The 24,111-nt window shown below is 37.4% G+C and overlaps 11 protein-coding genes across 11 annotated transcripts; 8 read left to right on the forward strand and 3 right to left on the reverse strand.

The window, feature by feature from the left end:
• The first annotated feature begins 20 nt into the window (after positions 1-20).
• Positions 21-2,078, forward strand: SOCG_03544 (origin recognition complex subunit Orc5). The gene is made up of 2 exons (XM_013162032.1): positions 21-595; positions 643-2,078. The coding sequence occupies exons 1-2, from the start codon at positions 239-241 to the stop codon at positions 1,660-1,662; spliced, it is 1,377 nt and encodes a 458-aa protein (XP_013017486.1). The 5' UTR covers positions 21-238; the 3' UTR covers positions 1,663-2,078.
• SOCG_03545 (inducer-sexual development Sds23/Moc1) lies at positions 1,773-3,786 on the reverse strand. The gene is made up of 4 exons (XM_013162033.1): positions 3,681-3,786; positions 3,004-3,625; positions 2,867-2,948; positions 1,773-2,816 (listed from the first exon to the last, which is right to left on the reverse strand). Exons 2-4 carry the CDS (start codon positions 3,622-3,624, stop codon positions 2,299-2,301), a joined length of 1,221 nt encoding a protein of 406 aa, XP_013017487.1. The 5' UTR covers position 3,625; positions 3,681-3,786; the 3' UTR covers positions 1,773-2,298.
• A 1,783-nt stretch (positions 3,787-5,569) lies between these two features.
• SOCG_03546 (GTPase activating protein Gap1) lies at positions 5,570-7,849 on the forward strand (the record flags this gene model as incomplete). Its single annotated transcript, XM_013162034.1, has 1 exon — positions 5,570-7,849. One exon carries the CDS (start codon positions 5,570-5,572, stop codon positions 7,847-7,849), a length of 2,280 nt encoding a protein of 759 aa, XP_013017488.1.
• Positions 7,850-7,970: 121 nt separating this feature from the next.
• On the reverse strand, positions 7,971-10,034 carry SOCG_03547 (chaperonin-containing T-complex zeta subunit Cct6). The gene is made up of 4 exons (XM_013162035.1): positions 9,890-10,034; positions 9,765-9,838; positions 9,657-9,720; positions 7,971-9,540 (listed from the first exon to the last, which is right to left on the reverse strand). Exons 1-4 carry the CDS (start codon positions 9,944-9,946, stop codon positions 8,128-8,130), a joined length of 1,608 nt encoding a protein of 535 aa, XP_013017489.1. The 5' UTR covers positions 9,947-10,034; the 3' UTR covers positions 7,971-8,127.
• Positions 10,035-10,139: 105 nt separating this feature from the next.
• SOCG_03548 (U3 snoRNP protein Nop56) lies at positions 10,140-12,121 on the forward strand. The gene has a single exon (XM_013162036.1). It carries the CDS (start codon positions 10,252-10,254, stop codon positions 11,761-11,763), a length of 1,512 nt encoding a protein of 503 aa, XP_013017490.1. The 5' UTR covers positions 10,140-10,251; the 3' UTR covers positions 11,764-12,121.
• On the forward strand, positions 12,100-14,100 carry SOCG_03549 (eIF3e subunit Int6). Its single transcript, XM_013162037.1, has 3 exons — positions 12,100-12,267; positions 12,318-13,642; positions 13,698-14,100. Exons 1-3 carry the CDS (start codon positions 12,234-12,236, stop codon positions 13,836-13,838), a joined length of 1,500 nt encoding a protein of 499 aa, XP_013017491.1. The 5' UTR covers positions 12,100-12,233; the 3' UTR covers positions 13,839-14,100.
• Positions 14,101-14,397: 297 nt separating this feature from the next.
• On the forward strand, positions 14,398-16,588 carry SOCG_03550 (oxysterol binding protein). Its single transcript, XM_013162038.1, has one exon. It carries the CDS (start codon positions 14,505-14,507, stop codon positions 16,095-16,097), a length of 1,593 nt encoding a protein of 530 aa, XP_013017492.1. The 5' UTR covers positions 14,398-14,504; the 3' UTR covers positions 16,098-16,588.
• A 14-nt stretch (positions 16,589-16,602) lies between these two features.
• Positions 16,603-18,354, forward strand: SOCG_03551 (enoyl reductase). Its single transcript, XM_013162039.1, has 3 exons — positions 16,603-17,399; positions 17,464-17,638; positions 17,684-18,354. Exons 1-3 carry the CDS (start codon positions 16,815-16,817, stop codon positions 17,809-17,811), a joined length of 888 nt encoding a protein of 295 aa, XP_013017493.1. The 5' UTR covers positions 16,603-16,814; the 3' UTR covers positions 17,812-18,354.
• On the forward strand, positions 18,288-20,029 carry SOCG_03552 (glucan endo-1,3-alpha-glucosidase Agn2). The gene has a single exon (XM_013162040.1). It carries the CDS (start codon positions 18,417-18,419, stop codon positions 19,818-19,820), a length of 1,404 nt encoding a protein of 467 aa, XP_013017494.1. The 5' UTR covers positions 18,288-18,416; the 3' UTR covers positions 19,821-20,029.
• A 372-nt stretch (positions 20,030-20,401) lies between these two features.
• On the forward strand, positions 20,402-22,477 carry SOCG_03553 (squalene synthase Erg9). Its single transcript, XM_013162041.1, has one exon. The coding sequence runs from the start codon at positions 20,513-20,515 to the stop codon at positions 21,908-21,910; it is 1,398 nt and encodes a 465-aa protein (XP_013017495.1). The 5' UTR covers positions 20,402-20,512; the 3' UTR covers positions 21,911-22,477.
• Positions 21,935-24,104, reverse strand: SOCG_03554 (poly(A) polymerase Pla1). Its single transcript, XM_013162042.1, has 3 exons — positions 22,367-24,104; positions 22,230-22,323; positions 21,935-22,184 (listed from the first exon to the last, which is right to left on the reverse strand). Exons 1-3 carry the CDS (start codon positions 23,914-23,916, stop codon positions 22,152-22,154), a joined length of 1,677 nt encoding a protein of 558 aa, XP_013017496.1. The 5' UTR covers positions 23,917-24,104; the 3' UTR covers positions 21,935-22,151.
• Positions 24,105-24,111: the final 7 nt, after the last annotated feature.

A 24,111-nucleotide genomic window follows, 5' to 3' on the forward strand; every position in this document is an offset into this window, starting at 1 on the left:
TTAGTGATTAACCATCGATGTTTGTATACACTGTACTGCAGCTATGTCAAATTTTTTATTATATTGCTGTTTGATACAACACTAAAGTTGTTTTGTATATAATAAATAACAAATTGTAAGTTATTTTTAATTCATTCGTGGTGATGATTGAAATAACTAACCATTTTGATTGCGGTTACCACTTCATGTTCTCTATTTTTTCGAAATACCTCTTTGTACAGTAGATTTCGTCGAACGAATGAAGACAGACGAACTTCAGAATAAACTCAAAGAATGCGTGTTTTGTAGAGACGAACAAATAGAAAAGCTTGTTTCATTGCTGTTTAATGATGATTGTAACGTCCCTTCTTTAATACTGTACGGAGTCTCCAGCACGGGAAAATCATATCTCTTGAGTCAAGCCTTAAACTTATCTAATAAAGATGTTATTTGGATTAATTTAAAGACATGTTTCACTACGCCCTTATTGCTGTATAGAATCCTTACACACGCGGGCGTTGACCAGGACCTTGCATATAAAAAAGGAACCCAAGTTAGTGGATTCATACATCTTTTGCAACAAAATATTTCAAAAAATAAAAATCATGTTTACCTCGTAAGGCGAATAAATTATCGTGAGCTGGAATACTAACCGCATTGCAGGTTTTAGACCAGATTGATCAGTTCTCAGAGATATCACCAATCCTTTTCTCTATGTTTGCTGATTTAGCGCTTAACACAAATCTCGCTAATCTGTCGGTGGTATTAACTCTTTCAACGCATCCTGCACAATACATTGGTACACTTGCTGTACCTATAATTTTTTTCCCGCAATATATGAAAGATGAAATATTAGAGATTTGTCAAAATACGCCTCCTATTTTGGATTTTATTGATGAGACAGGCGAAGAAACATTCGAGGATGAAATAGAATTAAGTGTTTGGATGCAATATTGTGGGTTTCTATGGAATGTTTTTGGCTCTCATTGCCTTAATAACTATCGAGCTTTTCGAGATGTGGTGGATCTTCACTGGCCTCAATTTGTACAGCCTATTGTCAAGGGAAATGTTCACCCCGCTGACTATGCCCAGCTTCATAAATTAGCAAAGCATGCTTTAACTTCTGATCTTACGGTTAGCCGTCGTTTGCACATTATAGAACCCACAAAGATTAAATACATGCATGATGCCAAATCTGTGGACCTACCTCTCTTAACTAAATATCTTCTAATTTCTGCTTTTCTTGCATCATATAATCCAAGTCGTTTAGATGCTCAGTTTTTTTCTCATAGTAAAGGTTCTAAGCGCCGTGGAAGGAAGCGAAAAAACACAGAGAATCAAAAACTAGAACCAGCAAAAGGTGCGAAGAATGGTACCAGCAGGACGAAACCCACAGCAAAATTATCCCAGCTAACCTTGGGACCTAAAGCATTTGAGCTCGAGCGTCTTTTTGCTATCTACTATGCAATATGCCCAAGTGGAAGACACGTTTTGTCTGCAGATGTCTTTAATCAAATCACCAGTTTGACCTCATTGAAAATGTTACTGCCAGCTCATAAGGGCTCATTACGTTCTTTGGACAGTCCAAGGTTTAAAGTCAATGTATCAAGAGAATTCGTCTTCAAAGTTTCAAAATCAGTTACTTTTCCTTTGGAAAGCTATTTAGCGGATGAGCCTGTTTGACAAATCTTCCAATACCTTATTGTACAAAGTCAAAAAACTTACCCTGTCCTGTCCGTATTTATTTTTAGTCATGCTATTTACGAGAATTCCGTGTTTTAAATATCTTGTTAAACATAAAATGTGGGTCTAATTGTATAACTACTATTATGAGTGTCAATTACTATTTAAAGGTAGCGTTATAGATCGAGTCTAACTGTTGATATCTTTTTTTTTTGATCATTTCTTCGACTAAAGTCATACACGTAAATTTACTGACGTTACTTTCTAAGACCTACCAATATTTGACAACAAAAAAAAAACCAAACTAGTGGCCTAGAAGAAATTGATATCGGATAAATTTTCTCTTCGGTCTAAAAATTTAACCACAGGAAACAATCCATTAGTAGTAATTATATATAGAAAATCCAATAATCAACATCAAAAACATTAGTTGTATAATTTTCAAAAGGATAAAGCACCGACTTAGAAAGCCAAAGATACAAACGTTCACTTTACCCAGCAAAGGTTATTAGTATCAGATCAAAACCATCATAAATATGGAAACATGAGTCACATTGGGAAACAATAAAAGGTAAGACCAGAAACGAAGCCCTCCATTTGAAAGAGGAAATAAGTTAGACAAAATATTCATGCAATTCACCGACGCATACTGATATCACCACTTGCCTTACTATGGCTTCGATGACTGCTGGTACTGCCACGACGTCCATGTCTATGAGAAGAAGCTGGAGGAGGAATCAAGGTACCTTTCATATGTGCATACAACACGGAAATGATGTCCGTTAAACTTACAACTCCGAGTAGCTGGTTCACCTTCACACCTCCACTAGAGCTAGTGAAATGAGAATTGTTTTTAGGGGAAGGAGGACATGAAGGCGATTGTACAAGCCACAAACGATGGCATTGTGTAGCAACTAGTTTAGCCAATGTGAAGGCAAACGTAGAGGATTCGTAAATATTGAAGGCAGGAGCACTGTCTTTACCAGCACGAATGCCTTGTTCACTTTTAATAACACTCAAGAAATGGGCACAAGATTTATTCAGGAGATAAACAGACGAAGACCGTGTAACGTATTTGACGTCGACCAAAGAAATATTTCCTAGTAAGCGGAATTGAGAATCTACAACAGCAAGGGAACCAATACCTGTTTGGTCTAATATAGTGTAAGTAAAACGTGTGGAAGAAAAGTGAAAAAGTACATACTCATTTGGCGTAATGCAAGGGCAACTTTTTCATCCCCTGAAATGCAGGTTATATCACAACTACCGATATCCAAGGAATGAATCTGAGTAAGAAGTTAGTCAAAGGTTAAGTCCGTTAAAATTGTGTAAAAGACATACCGTTCTAGCCATAAGAGGCTCTAAATCTGGAAACGCACGGATATTGTTCCAAAGGAAACGAATAATTGATCTTTGAGATGCCATGAAACTTAACTCGCCAGACTCATTTGTGACAGCGACACGACGAATACCACTAGCTAAAGTCTTTGCCAATTCTCCGAGAGTAGTTGTGGGTGGAATAGTCATAAATACATCTTTACTTTTTCCAAGAAGAGAAACCTCGTATGCTGTAACGACGTTTCCAGCACGAACCTTCTCAGCAAGTTCTTTAAATCTGTCATCATTGAAATCATCAAAACCCACAACCATCAACAAAAAAGCATTTAAATCGGCGTAGTCAAATGTACTAACAATTTCGTTACTTCCCTTGGCGGCAAGAATAGGAAGCGCACTGAGTTCACGATCAATGAGAATTGAACTTGCCTCTTCCATGGACGTTTCTGGGTCAATCAAAGCGATTTCATTATCATGGAGAAAGGTAACTGGTAAATCTTGCCATGATTTTGATGGAAGGCCTTGAGGGACAGGAAACTGAGCCAAAAATTCAGAAACAGAATTGACGCCAAATGATTGACGCCCTGAGCTTGGTAAAGACTCTGCTGATTGAGGTGACAAAGGCATTCTGTATTTTGTAAACTTGTAAGTAGGTATAAACAAAAAAAAGGCTCAAAACGTACGGTATCGTGCGTTTGTCAAGACCAGTAAGAATATGGTTCTTGGATAGCGTCGTACCATGCAGTGACGGAGATGCCTAGTGATACAATACGAAGTGTCGCATATTAGAATACACAACTTATATTCTCATTTTGCAAAGAATATTGTATTATATAAGTTCCATTTATTTTTTATTGGACTTTGCTGATGATTTTTGACGGTAAACATTCAGGATTTACGTAGAGTCAAAAAAGGTGAAGATCATATTCACCTGAGAAGTAATGTAAACAAAAAATGATGTGTTGTCTACGAAAGGTGGGTTTTTACCTTTTTTTTTGAAAAAAAAAAATGAATTTTGTGAATGATGGAAAGACTAGTCGATATTCTTCACCTTGGTCCTACTACCATGCGATTGATAGAAAAAGTCCTTTTGGATGTGTCTGTTTCTCTTGAGAGATATGAGTAGTCGGTTTCCTTCTTTTCAGCAGATGAGTGTTTTTGTTACAATATTTTATATATCGAAGTGCTCGTGGAATTTTCTGCCAAGCTACTATTTATGGTGCACAACATATGATATTCAGAAACCAAAAAATGACCAATTTATCGTGCTACTTTATTAAATATAGTTGAATTCTACGCGTACAAATTCTTGTTTTCTTTTTTAAATAGTTTTTCATATTCATTTACATTGAAACATCTAGACACCTGTTAACAACTATAAATAGCTTTTTATTTTTATTATTACAACCCAAACAAACCCAGCTATGATACCTACCCTTTGTTACTTGTATGAGTAACAATGTCATTCGTTTGTGTTCCTTAAAGTAACGAGACCTTTGAAAATTTCAAGTAACGCTGTTATGCGACATTTACCGAAAGCAAGCCGTAAATAAATAAACAGATAAAAAGGAGATTTAAAAGAGAAAAAAAAATAAAATAGAAAAATGAATGTAGAAACACGAGTTAAATTTTAAACGAAGTACTTTTTTCATTTTTTAGTTGCACGTTAACAATTTTTCATTTCAAATGTTGCAATTCAAGAACCTGTTTGTAGTAGTGTTGAAAGCATAGTCAAGGTGGTGAACATTCTTAACGTTTATGTTGAGATACGCTTTCCTTCTTTTTATTTCTATTTAATTTATTTATAAATTTTCTTTGTTAAAAGTTTCTTGTCCATCGTAACAGTTACAGGCAAAACAAAAATCACAAACAATACAACGCAAAACAAAAGGACTTTTTCATTCCTCCCCTTTCACTGATAATTTTCAATTTTCTTATTTAATATTATTTCGGCAAATTTAATACCTATTGTTTTCTCATGTTTTCTTTGGAATTTGAAGCCATGCATGGTATCGTCTGCCGACGACCCTTTCAACTTTAGCCATTTACTTCGTTTGTTAGCAACGGCTGAAACGGGATACTTGGTATCCGTTTCCATAATATTAAAGGAAGTAGAAGTCCTATTTTTCTTATTTCTTTTTTTTATTTTTCTTCTTTCTCCCTTTGTTCTTTCTCACTGCCTTTGCATTTTTTCTTTTTTTCTTTGAGTACCTTGGAAGACATTTATTCATTCCTTGATTATCGTTTGCTTTTGTAACCTTTCTTTCTTTTCTTTTCTTGATTTTAGTTTTCCTTTTTTTTGGCTGACATTCTTTCTCTTTCTTTACATTCACTTTTACACCGGTTTTTGTCTCTTCGTACGTTCTTTAGCATTCGTTACCTACTTTTTCTGTTCGGGATCACATTCTTTTCAGTTTGTCTTTCGTTTATTCTACATCCATTTCCTTCTTTATATCTTTATATTATTAATTTCAACGTTATTTGGAGTATTGAGAGAAACCCGATACCTTAATCGATTGCTAAAACATTAATTTAGATTGTCATTTCTTTTCACTTTGTTAACTTCTTTTCAATGAACTCGGAGCTAGAACGCTCCGGCACTTTAAAGAACCGCCTTTCGGTTTTACGACATCGTCAGAGCACGTCTACCCTTTATACCATTGATTTAGATAGTGGAACAGAATTTGAAGATGATTTTTACAGACTTGATCGTGAGCTACAAGAACTCAAGCAGAGAATATCTATTCAGTCCAAGCGAAACTTCGTTCTTGAAAAAGATGTTCGCTTTTTGGACTCTAGAATTGCCTTATTGATTCAGAACCGTATGGCTCAAGAAGAACAAAATGAATTTGCAAAACGCTTGAGCGGTTCATACAACGAAGTGAGGGGTGACTTTCCCGACGATCAGAAAATTCAACTATACGGAGCCCTCTTCTTTCTTCTTCAGTCAGAGCCTTCGTATGTTGCTAGTTTGGTTCGTCGTGTCAAGCTATCAAACATGGATGCTCTTTTGCAAATAGTCATGTTTAATATCTACGGAAATCAATATGAAAGCAGAGAGGAACATCTTCTCCTTTCCTTGTTTCAAATGGTTCTTACTAGTGAATTTGAAGCTACTTCAGATGTCACGTCCTTACTCCGTGCAAATACTCCTGTCTCTCGAATGATGACAACGTACACACGTCGAGGCCCTGGTCAGGCGTATCTTCGAAGTATATTATATCAAATAATTAATGAGGTTGCCGCTGATGATTCAAAATCGTTACAGATCAATCCTCTTCAAGTTTATCAACAACTTGTCGATAACGCAACCTTACCTATCGATGATGTTACTGGATTAACCACTGAAGAGATCGCCAGTATACCCATAATTAAAGAAACTATTGCTGAACGTTCTACTGAGTTGAAACAGATAACTCAAAGATTCCTCGAATCTATTTTAAGAAGCTTAGATGCTGTTCCCTATGGTATCCGTTGGATCTGTAAATTGATTCGGTCTTTAATCAATCGCTTTTTCCCCAAGGTACCAGATAGTACTATTTGCTCCTTAATTGGCGGGTTCTTTTTTCTGCGTTTTATCAATCCGGCTATCATTTCGCCCCAGACATCCATGCTACTGGAAACTAATCCGTCAGACAATGTTCGAAAAACTCTGGCTGCTATTGCAAAAATAATTCAAAGTGTAGCAAATGGTACAAGTTCTTCCAAAAGCCAGTCTCCAATGTTTGAGCCCTTTTTAAGATCATACGAGACTAAGGTGCTTGATTTTCTTCATAAATTAGGTGATGTTGATGACTTCTACGATGCCCTTGAGTTGGATCAGTACGTCGCCTTGTCCAAAAAGAACCTGAATCTTGAAATTACGGTTAACGAGATTTATTTGACTCATAAAATCATATTGGAGAATTTGCCATACATACCTGATCCGAATTCGCACATTCATACCTTGATGGATGAACTTGGTGAAGCTCGTGAACCAGTCCCTCAGTTTGATAATTGGTTGGTATCCATCCAGTTATATAATAGATGGGAATCTTCAATCCCGGATTTATCGAGGAAGTTGAAAGTCACGCGTGAAGATATCTTGTTTGATGATGCTAAAACATTATTTTTACAATTACTTCGGCTTTTCCCTAACGGTCACCATGTAACAAAGTTACCCTTGCAGCTTCGAAAAATAGCTGATGCGGTATCTAATTTCAAAAATAGTTCTTTAATTAGAAAAGGTTTAAAAGCTATTCAACTTTTGGAACGTTTATCTGATTTAAATCTTGTTTACAAGGAAAATAATTATGAGCCTTTAGCTTCCGAGGTTGAAAAGGAGTATCTCAGTTTCGATAAGATTATTCGAAGAATTCAAGTCGAAAGAGATGCTTTAAAAGACGTTCATAAAGCTATATGTGATCACAACGAATATTTACGAACGCAATTGGAGATCTATGCTAGTTATTTGGCCAATGCCAGAAATCAAATATCTGGAACAAATGGTGAATCCAAAAGGCTAGCTCGCGGTGTCGGCGTTATTGGAATCAAGCCGAAGCACAACAAGACCGGTGAGGTTGTTCGATTTTCAGCGCTCCAAATGAAAAAGGAATCCATACTATTGGATTTCTCATTTACAAACGCAGATCCAGCCAATGTCTATTTTACGTTTGCTAGGCTACAGGATGGGAACTTCCAAATTTCCATATACGAAGGCAATCATCCACGACCCATAAAAGAATTACAAGTCGCTCTAGAACAGGTGAGTCAAAAGAGATATACTCATGATTCTGTTTTAGATACAAAAGATGTCAAATTTGAAGCAAATAAGCTTTACCATCTTTTTGAACAAGTGTTTTTGAGAAGATAATGGTTTGTTTATTCAAAAGCCCAGCACGTAATACATACACATAATCTTACTAATTTCGGGCTTTTCACTATCTGTTTGTTTATTATACTTTATTCTTATTTATTGCTTAATAGGAAGCATCGCTAGATTATATTGGTTGTATAGGATTTAACTACTCTAGAATATAGTTTAAACAATTTTACTTTCTCTACTTATCGTTTCTTTATCTTATGAGCCCATGTGCTATTAAAAATAACATTCAAAATAATCAACGTCAATACCTATATTCTTTTACCTCTTTACTCTGGGGGTCCTTCCTTCAAACTGCTTCGGCCGGCACGAAGAATTTGGTCCACGCTGATTAAATTGCCGGCAATAACTGTAGCAGAATGCAACATATGGCGAATGACTCTATAGTTATCGTAGATTCCTTCTATTTCAGGATCAAATGGTAACCCGGTTCGAATATCAAGTCCAACCTTATATCCTTCCGTAGCTTCTTCTTGTAAAGCTACTATAGCATCTTGGATATCGTAACTCGAGTTGGCAGCTAGAGTTTTTGGTATAACTAAAAGGGCATCAGCAAAAGCATAGACACCCATTTTAGCTTTTCCTTTAACTTCTTGTTGAGCAAATTTATTACGGAGATGACTAGCACAGGCAATCTCAAAAGCACCAGCACCAGCAACCAAGCAATTATCTTCTATAGCGTTTTTAACGGCGCGAAGACCGTCTCTTGTAGCATCTTGAATTTGCTTGATGGTGTAGTCATTGGGTCCGTGAATAAGAATCGTAACACTTTTAGGTTCCTTAACATCTTCAACAAAAGTAAACTTTTCCTCACCCATGGTTTGCTCATACACAGAACCAGCCCAGCCGAGGACTTCAGGGGTAAGATCTTCGACACTATTTTGAGCAACACCACCGCAAATTAATTGTAAGCGTTCCATATTACGACGCTTGGCACGTCGTAAAGCCATAATACCATTCTTTGCCAAAACATCCAAAGAAAGAGGGTCTATACCTTTCTGATTGATAACTACAAAGTTGGAAGTGGGATCTCTTTCACAAACTTCCTTCTTAAGTTCAACAATTTTACGAAGTTTCTGATCGACAAAGTTTCTTTCGCTTTCAACCAAACGTTCTCTTTGTTCAGAGGTACTATAGAAGAAGCCAGAATTAATTTCACTCTTCTCATACTCCAAAGAAACATTCAGAGTTAACACAAAAGCATTTTTCACTTGTTTGGGCATATCAGGATGACGGGTTCCATGATCTAAAAGAAGTCCTTTTATAATTTTACTATCAGAAGACGAACGGTTTTGCATTTTCATAATTTCGACCATATGAAGATCAATCGGTCCATTGTCCTTCCGTATAGCTAATACAGCATCTACGACTGCGGGAGCCAAGGACTCCACAACTTTGGAAGATATCTTTGTATTCAATGATGTCTTGGCAACGTTCAATAAAACTTCGCGGTCAACTTCAAAATTTGTTTTAAAGTCTTCCAAAAACTTCAAGGATTCTATCTTTGCAAGGTCAAAACCATCGCTAATTAAAGATGGATGAAGACCTTCACGAATATACAACTCAGACTGTTTAAGAAGCTCACCAACAAGGAGACAAACAGATGTCGTACCATCTCCAGTAACTTCATCCTGAGCAGTAGCTGCCTTAGCGATGCAAGAGGCGGTGGGATTTTGAATTTGCTACTTATTGTTAAAAAAAAATTCCATTTGGAAATCGAACTCCAGTCGAGTACTTAAAGATAAAAATAAATCAAAAAGACACAACAGACTTTCAATTCATTTCCCAATTTCCTTACCATTTCTGTAAGAAGTACTTTTCCATCCTTCGTGAGTTTAATTCCACCAGCACCATCAACCAACCTAAGAAATTCGTTAGTGAAATACTTTCAAAGAAGAATACATACATCTTGGTGGTACCCGTAGGACCCAGGTTGCTTCTCAATACATCCTGAAGACCAACTGCAGCGGAAATATTGACCTAACTCTGTGTTAGCAAACGCGCTACTCTGGTAAAATCCAAATTTCTTACCTGCAACGCTTGCGAGCGCTGAATAGACTCTGCTTTAGGATTCAATAACGATAACATTGATTTTTTGATATCCCTTCGAGAGTTTTGTTGTAGTAAAGGATGCTTGTGTCTTTACCTGAATGCGTCGATGAATAACGAGTTGTTGCTATTTCCTTGAAGAAATTAATGTAACGCAGTGGTAGGAGGGAATTTTATAAATGTAAATCCAAATTACGAAGTACAATTCTCATAACAACGGTATTTTACAATACGGTGGTAGAATAACGGTGAGTATGCCTTTAACACCAAGGGCGCACAAATTTTATCCATAGCACCTACATCAGGACTAGTTGCGGCATCTAGTTGCAAACAAGTGGAAAAAAATGGTCGACTACTTGTTGTATGAATCCGCAACGGGTTATTCCCTCTTTGACGTAGTTGGAGCAGAAGAAGTTGCTGGTAAAACTAAGGAAGTCCAGCTCTCTCTTCAAGACCTCTCGAAGTTCGGAAAGGTCGTGCAATTGAGAAGCTTTGTTCCTTTCAAAAATGCTGCACACGCTTTAGAAAATGCAAACGATGTTTCTGAAGGCGTTATGAACGAGTACTTGAAGGGCTTTTTGGAATTAAATTTGCCCAAAGCCTCAAAGAAGAAGAAAATTTCTTTGGGAGTTCAAGACAAAAACTTGGCTTCATCCATTAAGGGTGAGCTTGAAGGTATCGAATGCGATACTTCTGACCTTGCTCAAGATCTTTTGCGTGGTATCCGTTATCATGGTGACAAGATGTTGAAGCAACTTTCTGCTGGTGACTTTGAAAGAGCTCAGTTGGGTTTGGGTCACTCTTACTCTCGTGCCAAGGTGAAGTTCAATGTCAATCGTAACGACAACATGATTATTCAAGCCATTGCTATCCTCGATCAATTGGACAAGGATATTAATACATTCTCTATGCGTATGAAGGAATGGTATTCTTGGCATTTCCCTGAGCTGTCTAAGATTGTCGGTGAAAACTATAAGTATGCCCTCGTTGCCAAATTCATTGGTGATAAGAATTCTGTGAACGACGAAATTTTGCATGATTTGGCTGCCCTTGTCGACGATGACAAGGATGTTGCTCAAAGTATCATCAGCTCTGCTCGTGTCTCTATGGGTCAAGACATCTCTGCCATCGATTTGGAAAACATCAGTGCTTTTGCCGAACGCGTCATTAAGTTGAGTGAATATCGTAGACAACTTCATAATTATCTAGTTCAAAAGATGAGCGTTGTAGCTCCTAACCTTGCTGAATTAATTGGTGAAATGGTTGGTGCTAGATTGATTTCTCACGCTGGTAGTCTTACCAATCTTTCCAAGTGCCCTGCCTCTACTGTTCAAATCCTCGGTGCCGAAAAGGCTCTTTTCCGTGCTTTGAAGACTCGTGGTAACACACCCAAATATGGTATCATTTATCACTCTAGTTTCATCGGCAAGGCAGGCAGCAAGAACAAGGGTCGTATTTCTCGTTTCCTTGCTAACAAATGCTCCATCGCCAGTCGTATTGACAACTTCAGTGATATTCCTTCCACCGCGTTTGGTGAGGTATTGCGTCGTCAAGTTGATGAGCGTTTAGGCTTTTACGATACCGGCGTTGCTCCTACCAGAAACAGCGTCGCCATGTCCGAAGCTTATGAGAAGGCTCTTTCCAATGTTAAATTGGATGCTGACGAAGAGGACGTTGCTGAGGAAGAAGTTAAGGATGATGCCGACAAGAAGGACAAGAAGAGCAAAAAGGAGAAGAAAGAAAAGAAGGAGAAGGGTGAAAAGAAAGAAAAGTCTAAGAAGAAGCGCTCTTCAGATGATGCTGATGAAGACTCCAAGAAGAGTAAGAAGAAAAAGAAGAGTCACAAGGAAGAATAATCTTCAGTTATTCTTTCACTTTTTGTTATATTATTGGATTTCAGTAGGGAGATTTAAAAATGCTTACGGTGTGAAAACTTTGCTTGTAATAAAAAATTAAAGCTTCTTCAGCATATTTCTTCGTAACAGTCCGATTTATTATAAGTAGTTGTACGTTTCGCATACTATATGTCCGTAATTTAGAACATAGTATTATTATCGTGGTAATTCATCCATTTTATGTTGATCATATGAAAGCTCGACGACTTTAAGCAATTTCATCCGAATGGGGTCGGTCAACATGTTGTAGAGTTTGAGGCATACAAATATTATTTTTTAAAAACAATTAACTAATTAGCTTTAAAAGTTAAAAATTCAGTCTAACATATTACTACGTTTTTTGACGAAACTACCGGGAAGCCCTAGAATGCTGGTGGCATTCGATCCTTCCTCCACCACCACACTACTGGTTTTTACTAGAAGTAGTAAAAATGAGTTCTGAAGTTAAAAGCGCAAGCTCTCTTGGTAAGAAAACTTAAATTTTATTTTATACAAGTAAAACTAACCGTATATAGCGGTCAAATATGACTTGTCGCAAAAAATTATGCAGCATCTTGACCGCCATTTAATTTTTCCTTTGCTGGAGTTCTTGTCTTTGAGAAACACACACAATCCTAAGGAATTGTTGCAGGCTAAGTATGACTTGCTTAAGGATACCAATATGACAGACTATGTTGCTAATTTATGGACGGAGCTCCATGGTGGTCAAACAGATGAAGCTTTGGCAAATCAATTTGCTGAGAAGAGAAAAAGTGTTTTGGATGAACTCTCCGAGTTAGAAGAGGAAGTGCAGGGAATTTTAGGTGTTTTGGAGAACCCTGATTTGATTGCAGCTCTCCGTCAAGACAAGGGCCAAAACTTACAACATTTGCAAGAGCATTATAACATTACTCCTGAAAGGATCGCTGTCCTGTACAAGTTCGCCCAGTTTCAATACAACTGTGGTAATTATGGTGGTGCTTCTGATTTGTTGTACCATTTCCGTGCATTTAGCAAGGATACTGAATTGAATGCTTCTGCCACTTGGGGCAAATTTGCTTCTGAAATTTTGACTGTTGATTGGGATGGTGCTATGGAAGAGTTGGGTAAGCTTCGAGAAATGGTTGATTCCCGCAGTTTCAAGGATGCAGCTGTTCAATTGAAGGATCGTACCTGGTTATTACACTGGTCCTTATTCCCCTTGTTCAACCATGCCAATGGCTGTGATACTCTTTGTGATTTATTTTTTTATACACCATACCTGAATACTATTCAAACATCATGCCCTTGGTTGTTGAGATATCTGGCGGTGGCTGTTGTTACCAACCAGAATAATGCTAATCAAAAGCCCCGTAATCCCAGACAATCTTATCAACGCCGTATGCGTGATCTTATTCGCATCATCAACCAAGAGAGCTATGAGTATAGTGACCCTATCACTTCCTTTATTTCTGCTTTATACTCTGAAGTTGACTTTGAGAAGACACAACGTTGCTTGAGAGAGTGTGAAGAAGTTTTGAAGACAGACTTCTTCCTAGTTTCTCTCTGTGACCACTTTATGGAAGCTGCTCGTAAGCTCTTAGCTGAAGCTTATTGTCGTATCCATAGTGTCATTAGTGTCGATGAGTTGGCAAATAAGCTGGAGATGGACAGTGCGCAACTCATTCAACTTGTAGAAAACCAAAACAATGCTGCCGGTTCAACTGCCGCTGCCGCAACTAATCAAGCTAACAATGAAGAATCAGATACTGCCTCTTCAACCGCTGGCACTGGAGATATCATTCCAGAGACCGAGACTACAACAGAAGCTGAAGAGCCTGAACCCGAACCTCAATTCAGTTTCAAGGCAAAGATGGACGGGGTAAGTGAAAATGAAAAAAAAAAGAATTATGTTCGAGTATTGCTAACTGTTATAGGAATCTATCATTATTGAGCATCCCAAGTATTCTGCTTTCCAACAAATTATTGATCGTACAAAGTCATTGGGATACGAAAGTCAAAATTTGGAGCAAACTCTTTCTCGGAGCATTGCTGATCTCAAGCTTCCTTCAGCTTAAGGAAGATATGAAAATACAGTATTCTGTTGTACGGAATAGGACGTTAAAGATCTAAAGAAAACTTTTTTTTCAGGTTCGGTTGATTGGTCCTGCCAGTATAGTATGTAGCTTGGTGTTGTATAAAAAAGAAAATAACGGAATTAATACAATTTTTGTTAAAGTCACTACGAACATGCGATGGAACTCTTGTTATAGAAAACGTATGTTCCGATTTTGTCTTGCATCATTCCGACCCAGAATTTGGGTAGTATTCTATGTAAATAATACTTAAGCATCTAAGAGAACAACAATGTTTTAAAAGTGGCCTTTAGTTTTAGAGAGGTGTAATTTCCTTTTTGTCCCTTGGTTGTAGTTACATTTCCAACATTCATTCATACAAATTTTACTTGGCTGGTTATTTCTCAACTGAATTTAAGGAACAATATTTAAGGTGGTTCAGTGACATGGTTTAACGCGACGGGATGCATGATTACGGTACTCGATTTACCGGGGACAGGGTATGACTTAAGCGTTTGTTTTTGCTTTACATCTGAAAATCGTGCACTTACTGACTACTTTACCTTTACAAGTTTATCTTTTCCAAAGCCACAACACTTGATTGACATTGTAAGTAAAGAGGTTTAAGCGCCGTTAGAATTTGGCTTTGATTTGGAAATAAATAAGAAAATGTCGAAAGAAAGCCAGCTTGAAGTAAAGGAAAATCAAGATCCTAATGTAGCTCCTGAAGAATTTGTCGGCGATGAGGGACAGGTGGAAGGATATCAGAAAGAGGAAGGAAAATTTAAGCTAGTTTTATCGATTTTGAAACAATGTATCGGGGTGAAAGACATTGCATCCTTACGCTTCAGCCTGCCAGCTCAACTTTTGGAACCAGTAGGAAATTTGGAGTATTGGAATTATGTAGATAGACCAGATTACTTTGCAACTATGGGCGATAATGATGACGATCTTGAGCGCATGCTGTCTGTTTTACGCTGGTGGTTCACAAAGGATTTAAGATTTATACGGGGTCGTGTAGTGAAGCCATACAATTCAGTTTTAGGTGAATTTTTTCGCTGCAAATGGGATGTGGATGAGCCAGTTGTTCGTGAAGACCATACCATTGATCCTGAATCATCTCACCTTCCATTGCACAAGACGGAATACACTGAATCAACAAAGTACCCGATAGGAACTGGATATTTTCGCCCTTCCACATCCCGATCACAATCCAGTAAGAGCCTTATGGGAAAGAAGTCGACAAAGAAGAGCTCAAAGTATAATGTTCCCGACGAAAACGCTTCTGCTTCTACTCCCGACTTAAATCAGGATTCCCTTACTTCTTCGCTATCTAATTTACAACCCCCAAGTTCTGGGAGCGCAAACGAACCTTATGAGTCCACGATTCCTACTTCCGATTCCACGCGCTACAATGATGAGCAATCAGGACTCCGTACTTCTCAAAAGCACCCTGTTGTTTTCATGGCTGAGCAAACTTCCCATCATCCTGCTGTCAGTGCTTATATTGTTGCATGTCCTTCCAAGGGTGTAGAAATTTTTGGTCAGGATCAAATCTCCGTTGGGTTTACTGGAACCTCTTTCAAAGTTTCCTCTGGACACCTCAACAAGGGTGTCTATGTACGTTTCAATCATAGAGATAATGAAGAATATCTATGCACACATCCATCTGCTTCTGTTGGTGGAATACTTCGAGGTAATCTTCATATTAATATGCAAGATTCCACATATATTACCTGTCCCAGAACTCGCATCAAGGCTATCGTGACTTATGTGGAAGAACGCTGGCTTGGGAAACCAAAGAGTTTAGTTGAGGGTGTCGTTTTTCGCTATGACCCTGAAAATGATTGTTATGATACTATTAAATCAGTTCCCAATGATTGCATATTGGCTACCCTCAAAGGAAACTGGAGAAATTGTATTTTTTACAATTACGCTGGTGATTCAGAATCGAAAATGCTGGTTGATTTGAATGAGCTGGATTTGGTCCATAAGCGCTGTCCTCCTCTGAATAAACAATTCCCTTTCGAATCTCGCAAGATTTGGTATCCTGTCACTCAAAACATTGTTAGCAAGCGATATCCTCAAGCCACCAAGGCTAAACAAGAAATCGAAGAACAACAAAGACAAGACTCTGCTATGCGTCATGAATCGAACACTGAATGGAAACCACGCTTTTTTATTCCAGATAACGAGAACGGCCATCCCTCTTTAACAGAGTCTGGCAGAAAGGTCCTTTTAGAAACTCTAGGTGAACTCTGAGCAAAAAGTTAGCTCTCCAAAGCTAAAAAACAAGTGTTAAAGCAATTAAAGCTTACAAGTTCTTGTCATTAAGCCATGGCATCTTATATTATTGACCTGGATTTAGGCTTTCTTAGGGAATGGAAGAATAAATTATTACTTATGAGTCTAATTTTTTTATTGGTTTTTCGTCTCGCTTTGTTTTATGTGTGTGCACGACAATTTTTTGATGATAGTAATTATTCTGTCTAGTGAAATCGATATTTTCAGTAATGACATTGTTTTGTGAAGACAAGCAATTTACATTTTGTGAATCTATATCTGTTAATGAATCTGTTATCGTTCAGTCTGTGCTTGCAGTTATTGTGAAGAGTCTCTCAAGCTGTTTCGATAGAGCCTGCTGACAAGTTATTAGCATGGTGTCTGAATTAGACTTTGTTGTTGTTTATGTTAGTATCTACCTATTATGTGGAACATATTTAATAAATTAAATTAACTGTTTATGATCGAATGATTTTTAGTAGACCAAACCTTTAAATTTCATTTACTTCAATATTTGAGCACACATGGTCAATTATTTAAACAATTTTAAGCTATTATAAACAAAACGAATGAAATTAACTCACTTTTGTGAGGCATCTGCTGAGTAGACCTCCGCGCAGGATATGTCTCACGAATGTATGAGGTGAAAGAAACCCAACGACAACACATACCTCAATACAAAAAGTTTGAGAAGAAATGAGTATCAGCTTAGCTTCTAGAGGAAGGAAAATAAAATCCTTACCTAAAAATCTTGAGTTTCCTTTAGATGGTTCAATTGACCAACTGAAGGAAGAGATTTCTCAAAGAACCCGACTACCCATTGAACGGTTGAGATTGAGTACAGTTGATGGTACAGTGCTTGTTCCAGGAAAAACACTTCGAAAGTTTGGAATCGGCACTGGAACGACCATATGGGTGAAAGATCTGGGACCCCAAATTGGTTGGAGGACAGTCTATGTTATTGAATACTTGGGTCCCTTAATTATTCATACTCTTTTCCTTTTGAATCTAAAGCTTATATATCGACAAGAATTCAGCTTATCGTTAAATCAAAAGGTTGCTTTTATAATGATTATTTTGCATTTCTTGAAGCGTGAATATGAAAGCATATACGTTCATCGCTTTTCTTCTGCAACTATGCCATTCCGAAATATTTTTAAGAATTGCTTTCATTACCACGTTCTTTCTGGTTTACTTCTTGCCTTTTTCATCTACGGGCCATGGCATTCCCAAGATTACATTTGTCCTAAACTATTTACCTTCTATACTATTGGTTGGACCGTAAGTTTTCTTAAATTTTATTCATTGGAAGATAAACGCATTTATCCTTTGCTAACACTTGTAGGTGTCTTTATTATCGAATTTGAAAATTCATTTGGAGCTTCGAAATTTGCGACCTGAGGGTTCTTCCAAACGTGCCATACCTTATGGATTTGGTTTCAACTGGGTTTCCTGCCCCAATTATTTCTTTGAATCCCTTGAATGGTTATTTTTTGCTCTGATTACTAAATCTTGGGCTTGTAAGTGAATGACATTTTCTACTTTGACTTCTAACACAACCTTAGCTTGGCTGTTCTTGGCCGTTGGATTTGTACAAATGTTGGTGTGGGCTCAAAAGAAACATCAACGTTATATCAAAGAGTTTCCCAATTATCCCAAGTCTCGTAAAGCTATTATCCCTTATTTCATGTGAGTATTAAGACACACATTCTGTTTTATTCCAATCGATCTTTCCGCCCTTTGCCTATATTCATTTCTGTATAGTGTTCATTCATGGGTTATTAAAGACGTTAGAGGTTTCACTTTCTCACTCATTCGATTTGTTTCAGTCTTCCCATTAAATCTCACACTGCCAACCTTACAAGTATAAGTACAAGTACTTGTTCATACAACGATAACATCCACATTGTGAAACTAATTATACAGTATAGCTTCTGATATTATTCCAACTTTTTACCAAACGGAAGGTTCAAAGTCAATATAAACAAACGTAAATAAACACTACTTTTACACTTAGATATGACGGTTCCTCAAGCTTTGCTTATTGGAAGGTTTAGTTTTTAAAAAGAAAAAAGAAATGTTTGAATGATGTATTTCAGGAGTTGTTTTATTCAATGAACAATGAATATCCCCTTTTTTTTGCAGATCTGTTTGTTTACTAAATTGGTCTTTGTTTACATTTGAAATTACTATAAATTGTAGGATAACCCGATACTATTCCTGTGTCCGTGCCTGCCGTCTTTTACCAAGTCATTCCTTTATTTTATTCCATCAAAAAGCAAGTAACGGTTTATATCCATGGGTAACGACATATGTTGTGTAAAAAGGATACCTCAAAAATTGAAATCCATTAAGTTCAAAAACCCTTTCAAGCATAAGCCATCTTTCGCTTCTAAAGATGCAACAGTGAAGACGGCTGATCTTCCCGAAAAGGCTGTTGTAGCCCACTTTATGATGGGTTTGACAAGCACTTATCAACAAGCTGACTTTGAATGGGATATCAATAATGCTGTGGGTTACGGGTTTGACGGATTCGCTTTGAACTTTGGCAATGATAGTTGGATGATGGAAAAGCTTCAGCTAGTATATAATGCTGCCGATGCAGTAAATAAGGATTTCAAACTGTATCTGAATGTGGACATGGCAGCAATGGGTAATGTTCCCGCTAGTGTTGTGACAAATTATGTCAAAACTTTTGCCTATAGAAATCACCAAGCTACTATCGATGGTAAAGTATTGGTCGGAACATTTGCCGGTGAAACAAATACTTTCGGACAGGCCAATGCTAACGACGGTTGGCAAACGCAAGTCAAGGATGCTTTAGCGTCCTCTGGGATCAATATCTTTTTCTTACCTTCTTGGGCCCTCGATGCTAATAATATCTATGAGACTCATCCCGTCGCTGATGGATTTCTCAAATGGAACAGTTGGCCTTACTACACTGGAACACCCCTGTCTGATTCCGAAGACCAAGTCTATTTGCAGCATGCCAGATCCTCAAATAAGAAATATATGGGAGGTGTAAGTCCTTGTATGTTCACCCACTTTACCTCGAAGAATTTTGTATTTTTCTACGAAGGTTTGTGGTATAGTAGATGGATGCAAATGATTAAACTTCAACCGGATTACCTTCAAGTCATTACTTGGAATGACTATGGCGAAAGCCATTACATTGGTCCTACAAACAACAATGCAGCATTCCCTGTAGATGGTTCCAATGCTCACGATTGGGTTGATGCGTTCACTCATGTTCCATTGGCATCGACTTTGCCATACTTTATTCAAATGTACAAGCAAGGAACAACGGGTCTTCCATCCAACTTTCACGGCCCCTCAACGCTTTTCTTTACTTACCGCGTCCATTCTAAGAATGCTAAAGCGACTGGAGATCCAATTGGAGAACCTCAAAACAGTCAGAACTCTAGAGATGAAATTGACGTGATTGCCTTTTCAAGTTCTAGTTTCACTGTTAAGGTGTCTATAAATGGTACTGTATTGGGTAGCGCTAATATGCAAGCTGGTGTTACGGCGAACAGTTTCAGCTTTGTACAAAACAATGCGGCTGTTGCTGGCGTTCCTCTCTTCCAAATTTTTAATGGCACGAGCGAGGTGTCACAAGCTTCTGGTCCACTTGCTATATTGGCAGATAACCAGGTTACTCAATACAACTTCAATTTTTGTGCTGGTGCTGTATATTGGTGACGGTTAGAAGTTGTAGTTTAACAAGGTGAAATGACCCAGGATATGAAGGATGAAAAGAATACTTGCTTTTGATGGCTTTATTTGTCAATAAAGGAATGCACTTTGGTTTTTTTGCCAAGTAAAAAGGCCAATTTTTACCGATTACGGTTTTTCTAAATTAGATTAGTTATTCTAATTTATGTTTATAAAACAAAAATTACTCTGAGGGATTGGTGAGAACTTCGATCATCATTACTTGTAAGTTCCTTTGCCGCGTATTTAAGACTATGAAGTCTAATATCTTGTAAATGATGTTCCATCTATTCGAATGATTAGGTGCCGTTAGATACTTTTTATGTCTGACTGAAATGTAAGTAGTCCGATTTCTGTATTTCGTGTAATCAAAACTTTATAGAGTTGAGAATTGGAAGACAGTTAATGATTCTTATATTTACATTTTTTATTATCTAGAATAGGTTTATGACTAATTTCAGCTAATAAACAGAGCGAGCAATTGATTTTGGAATTACTGTAACGAGTATGTGCAAAAATATAATAATATATGAGTCATATATTGCAATAAATATGATCCTGGTGCATAACAACGCAGGCGAGGATTACAATACCAAAGGTAGACATACCTATATTGTTAGAAACTCTTTATTAACCACAACCAACTAGAAAACTAGTTAAGTGATTTTACTAAAGAGAACATGTTTTCTGAACTATCGAATCGAGTGGAAGAATTTCGGTGTATGTGCCAGTATAAGTTATGGCACGATGTACCAACTTTCGCTGAAGACGAAGAGCTTCCTCACGATATTCGTCAATGCTACATTCTTTTAGACAAGACATCTAGATCTTTCTCAGCAGTCATTAAGGCACTTCCGGATGAATTAAGAGAAGCTGTGATGTTATTCTATCTGGTTCTTCGAGGATTGGATACAGTAGAAGATGATATGACCTTGTCTTTAGAGAAGAAAGTTCCTATTTTACGATCATTTCATGAAAAAATTGAACAAGAGGGATGGAACTTTGAGGAGTCTGGTCCCAATGAAAAAGATAGGGAGCTCTTAGTAAAGTTCAATATCATTATTTCCGAATTTCTAAAGCTTAATAAAGGATACAGAAGCATTATCCAAGAAATTACGAAAGAAATGGGTGAAGGAATGGCTCATTATGCGACTTTGTCAGGAAAGAATGATGGCTTTTCTGTTAGTACAGTGCAGGACTATGATCAATACTGCCATTACGTGGCAGGATTGGTTGGCATTGGATTATCCCGATTGTTTGCTGAGTCTAAATTAGAAGATCCTGAATTTACCAATGCCGTGGACATCTCCAACTCTCTTGGTTTGTTCTTACAAAAGACAAACATTATTCGTGATTACCGTGAAGATTTCGATGATAACAGACACTTTTGGCCTAAAGAAATCTGGTCAAAGTATGTTACGAACTTTGGGGAATTCTGCCAACCTGAAAACTCCGAAAAAGCACTTACTTGTCTTTCTGAAATGACCGCTAATGCTTTAACTCATGCTACTGATGCTCTTAGTTATATAGCTTCTTTACAGAATCAGAAGGTCTTTAATTTTGTCGCTATTCCTCAAGTTATGGCTATTGCTACCCTGTCAACTGTATTCAGGAACCCAACTATGTTCCAGGCTAACGTTAAGATCCGCAAAGGCCAAGCAGTTCAAATTGTACTTCATTCTGTTAACATCAAGAACGTTTGTGATATGTTTTTGCGCTACACTCGCCAAATTCATTATAAAAATACGCCTAAGGATCCCAATTTCATGAAAATTTCTATCCAGTGTGGAAATATTGAGCAAGCCTGTGAAGCAATCTTCCCTCGTCATTACCGTGAGCTTTATGACAAGGTATTTTCTGAAAAGCTTTTCCAAGAAAAGAAGGGCAATACCAAGGATGAATCTGCAAAAGTTGCTGTTTCCGAAGAAGTTCGTCAACAACATAAAAAAGATATGATTGATCTCGGTGTTAGTGTCGGTATCGTTTTATTGATTGTGTTCAGCTCTATTGGTGTTGTCTTTTACGTGCTTGGTTTAAGCTTTTCCATTTCAGATTTGAAAAATCTAAAATTGATGTAACGCTACACAGGTTTCACGAGAATATGGTTATTTCTGAAATTAATTTCACTCATTTAATCTCACTACTTTAAAAGTATCAATCGCATATTGCCGGCCTTATAATCTTAAATTCATCTTCATTTTAATTACGAGAGACAGTAAGTATACAAAACAAAAAGCTAAGACAACTAAAATATAATCCGAAAATATCATCTGCACTCTAAAAGCATACTAACAGCGGCTATTCCCTTTTCTTCAAATTTTATGCGGTAGAAATCTTTTGACGTTTCATGGTCTACATGGTTAGATTGTAATTCTTGAACAACTTAACTACACTTACTTCATTATTATTACCAGCGTCATTGTAAGATCTCTTTTTAGAGGACTTCGGTTTTTCTTCTCCCGGTTCGAACACTTCATCGGGCAAATTGACACTGAAACGTTAGAAAATTATTAAACATCTAGCATTGCACGTACTTTCTTGTATTTTTTATAAAAACATTCACTTGGGTTTCATCATATCTATCCCACTTTTTACACAATTCGTAGAACTCTTGAGCAGGCCACGATATATCTAACTTTTTGATAGGTTGTCCTTTTTTCTTTTCTAGTTCCAAACCAATGTAAAAAGTAGTAGTGTAAACAGGATAGATCTTTTTCTCTTCCTTTTCATCCTCATTTTCGTTTTGTCCATTAGCATCGGCAGCTAGTCTTTCAAGATCAGCAGTCTGTGAAGCAACATCTAGAGAAATTCCACTAGCTAACTGATGCGCTTCTTCTTCTGATTTGCAGTTATGGATTTTATCGAATCCTTTGTTGAAGGGATGAGCCAAAGCTATAGCTTCGACCAATTCCAATCTAGTAACAAGATGACGAAGCTTTGATTCTACCAAACCAGACCATTTTAACTGTCCTTCAGCAGTTTTAGATGCTGCAGTAATCATTAAATAATGCTTATAACGATGGAAAAAATCATGCTTTTGGAATAACGCAGACCAACCTACTGATCCAACCATAATTTGATCAGCAATTTCTCCAGCACGAACCATTTCACTGAGGATGATAGCTTGAGTTGAAGGTGTAATATTATGGGTTGCACACATCGAAGGGTAGGCAGGTGTAATAATAGGCATCCTATGCGCTTTATCTGAGGGATATAGTTTAGGATTCCATATACGTACTTGGAGAGGGCCATCCTCAATTGGTTTTAATAGAATTGGTTGAGGCCAGTTCCATTGATGTAGGATTCGGAAAAACTTTGCAACAATAACAGAAGATACAGCATTCGGATATAGTTGACAAATTCTAGCAACCATCATGGCCCATGCGACACCACCAGGGAATCCAATCACATTTGCATATATCGCACGGCGCTGGGCCCAAAATTTAACAGCTCGTAGCGCATGCTTGAAAACAGCGCGGTTAGGCACAAGTTGCAAAATTTGATCAGTAACACGAGTACCGTTTAAACTTAGGATACAACGTTCTTCAACACCTTTTAATAAATTATTATCTGATAACTCTAAAGTCCTAGGTACTTTAGGTACCGAAAGTCGAGCGAAAATTAAGTCAATGCTGATATCAAAGTACTTGAACTTAATAATGGGGACATATGCATCTGGAACAGAAGCCAATTCAGTAATTTCTTCTCGTTCGCGTAGCATAGGTTCCAAATCCTGGAAAAAGTTCTCTCGTGAAACGTGCTTAGGTACAACTAATAAGGTATCAATATCCGAACCTGGTCCGTAAACACCTAAGCGATAACTACCATAAGTAAAGATTTTACCACCAGCTTCGTTAGCCATCTTCTCATTCATGTGCTTTGCCAAAGACACTTTCTTCACAAATTCTGTAGCGATCCGTTGCAAGTCATCTAACACTTTAATACGTCTTTCAGATTCAGCCGATGATTCGAAGAGGTTTTGACGTTTCAGTTCATCGATTAACGCGGTATTTAAAGCGTTTTCCTGCTCAGTAGCTGGAGCAGTACTGATGGGAGGAGTAATTCCCCATTGCTTCACACTCATTCCTTCAGTTTACTGTAAATTTCTAAGAATAAGGTTACTTAACAATTAGAAAACTGAAGAGCACAATCCTCTAGTACTTAAAATGGGAGACAGTAGTAAGCCATATACCAAGGACCTAGTGATAGTTGACACATTAACGAAATTTAGCTTCACGTCGTTAGTAAACAAAATTCTATTTAGGACTTCGTTTCATTA

Source organism: Schizosaccharomyces octosporus (genome assembly GCF_000150505.1).
Source record: "Schizosaccharomyces octosporus yFS286 unplaced genomic scaffold supercont6.1, whole genome shotgun sequence".
Classification (NCBI taxonomy): Eukaryota; Fungi; Ascomycota; class Schizosaccharomycetes; order Schizosaccharomycetales; family Schizosaccharomycetaceae; genus Schizosaccharomyces; species Schizosaccharomyces octosporus.

Bases quoted from the DNA above. Each gene is read 5' to 3' on its own strand.
- SOCG_03550 (XM_013162038.1), top strand. From the start codon at position 14,505: ATGTCGAAAGAAAGCCAGCTTGAAGTAAAGGAAAATCAAGATCCTAAT.
- SOCG_03547 (XM_013162035.1), bottom strand. From the start codon at position 9,946: ATGTTATCGTTATTGAATCCTAAAGCAGAGTCTATTCAGCGCTCGCAA. The intron at 9,721-9,764 runs GTATGTATTCTT...CGAATTTCTTAG, and splicing joins CCTACGGGTACCACCAAGAT to GTTGGTTGATGGTGCTGGTG. The intron at 9,541-9,656 runs GTAAGGAAATTG...AACAATAAGTAG, and splicing joins AAGTACTTCTTACAGAAATG to CAAATTCAAAATCCCACCGC.
- SOCG_03553 (XM_013162041.1), top strand. From the start codon at position 20,513: ATGTTTTCTGAACTATCGAATCGAGTGGAAGAATTTCGGTGTATGTGC.
- SOCG_03549 (XM_013162037.1), top strand. From the start codon at position 12,234: ATGAGTTCTGAAGTTAAAAGCGCAAGCTCTCTTG. The intron at 12,268-12,317 runs GTAAGAAAACTT...AACCGTATATAG, and splicing joins TAAAAGCGCAAGCTCTCTTG to CGGTCAAATATGACTTGTCG. The intron at 13,643-13,697 runs GTAAGTGAAAAT...TAACTGTTATAG, and splicing joins TCAAGGCAAAGATGGACGGG to GAATCTATCATTATTGAGCA.
- SOCG_03548 (XM_013162036.1), top strand. From the start codon at position 10,252: ATGGTCGACTACTTGTTGTATGAATCCGCAACGGGTTATTCCCTCTTT.
- SOCG_03544 (XM_013162032.1), top strand. From the start codon at position 239: ATGAAGACAGACGAACTTCAGAATAAACTCAAAGAATGCGTGTTTTGT. The intron at 596-642 runs GTAAGGCGAATA...ACCGCATTGCAG, and splicing joins ATAAAAATCATGTTTACCTC to GTTTTAGACCAGATTGATCA.
- SOCG_03552 (XM_013162040.1), top strand. From the start codon at position 18,417: ATGGGTAACGACATATGTTGTGTAAAAAGGATACCTCAAAAATTGAAA.
- SOCG_03554 (XM_013162042.1), bottom strand. From the start codon at position 23,916: ATGAGTGTGAAGCAATGGGGAATTACTCCTCCCATCAGTACTGCTCCA. The intron at 22,324-22,366 runs GTACGTGCAATG...CTAACGTTTCAG, and splicing joins TTTATAAAAAATACAAGAAA to TGTCAATTTGCCCGATGAAG. The intron at 22,185-22,229 runs GTAAGTGTAGTT...CTAACCATGTAG, and splicing joins ACGCTGGTAATAATAATGAA to ACCATGAAACGTCAAAAGAT.
- SOCG_03545 (XM_013162033.1), bottom strand. From the start codon at position 3,624: ATGCCTTTGTCACCTCAATCAGCAGAGTCTTTACCAAGCTCAGGGCGT. The intron at 2,949-3,003 runs GTATGTCTTTTA...CTTCTTACTCAG, and splicing joins AGCCTCTTATGGCTAGAACG to ATTCATTCCTTGGATATCGG. The intron at 2,817-2,866 runs GTATGTACTTTT...ACACTATATTAG, and splicing joins CCTTGCATTACGCCAAATGA to ACCAAACAGGTATTGGTTCC.
- SOCG_03551 (XM_013162039.1), top strand. From the start codon at position 16,815: ATGAGTATCAGCTTAGCTTCTAGAGGAAGGAAAATAAAATCCTTACCT. The intron at 17,400-17,463 runs GTAAGTTTTCTT...TAACACTTGTAG, and splicing joins TCTATACTATTGGTTGGACC to GTGTCTTTATTATCGAATTT. The intron at 17,639-17,683 runs GTAAGTGAATGA...ACACAACCTTAG, and splicing joins GATTACTAAATCTTGGGCTT to CTTGGCTGTTCTTGGCCGTT.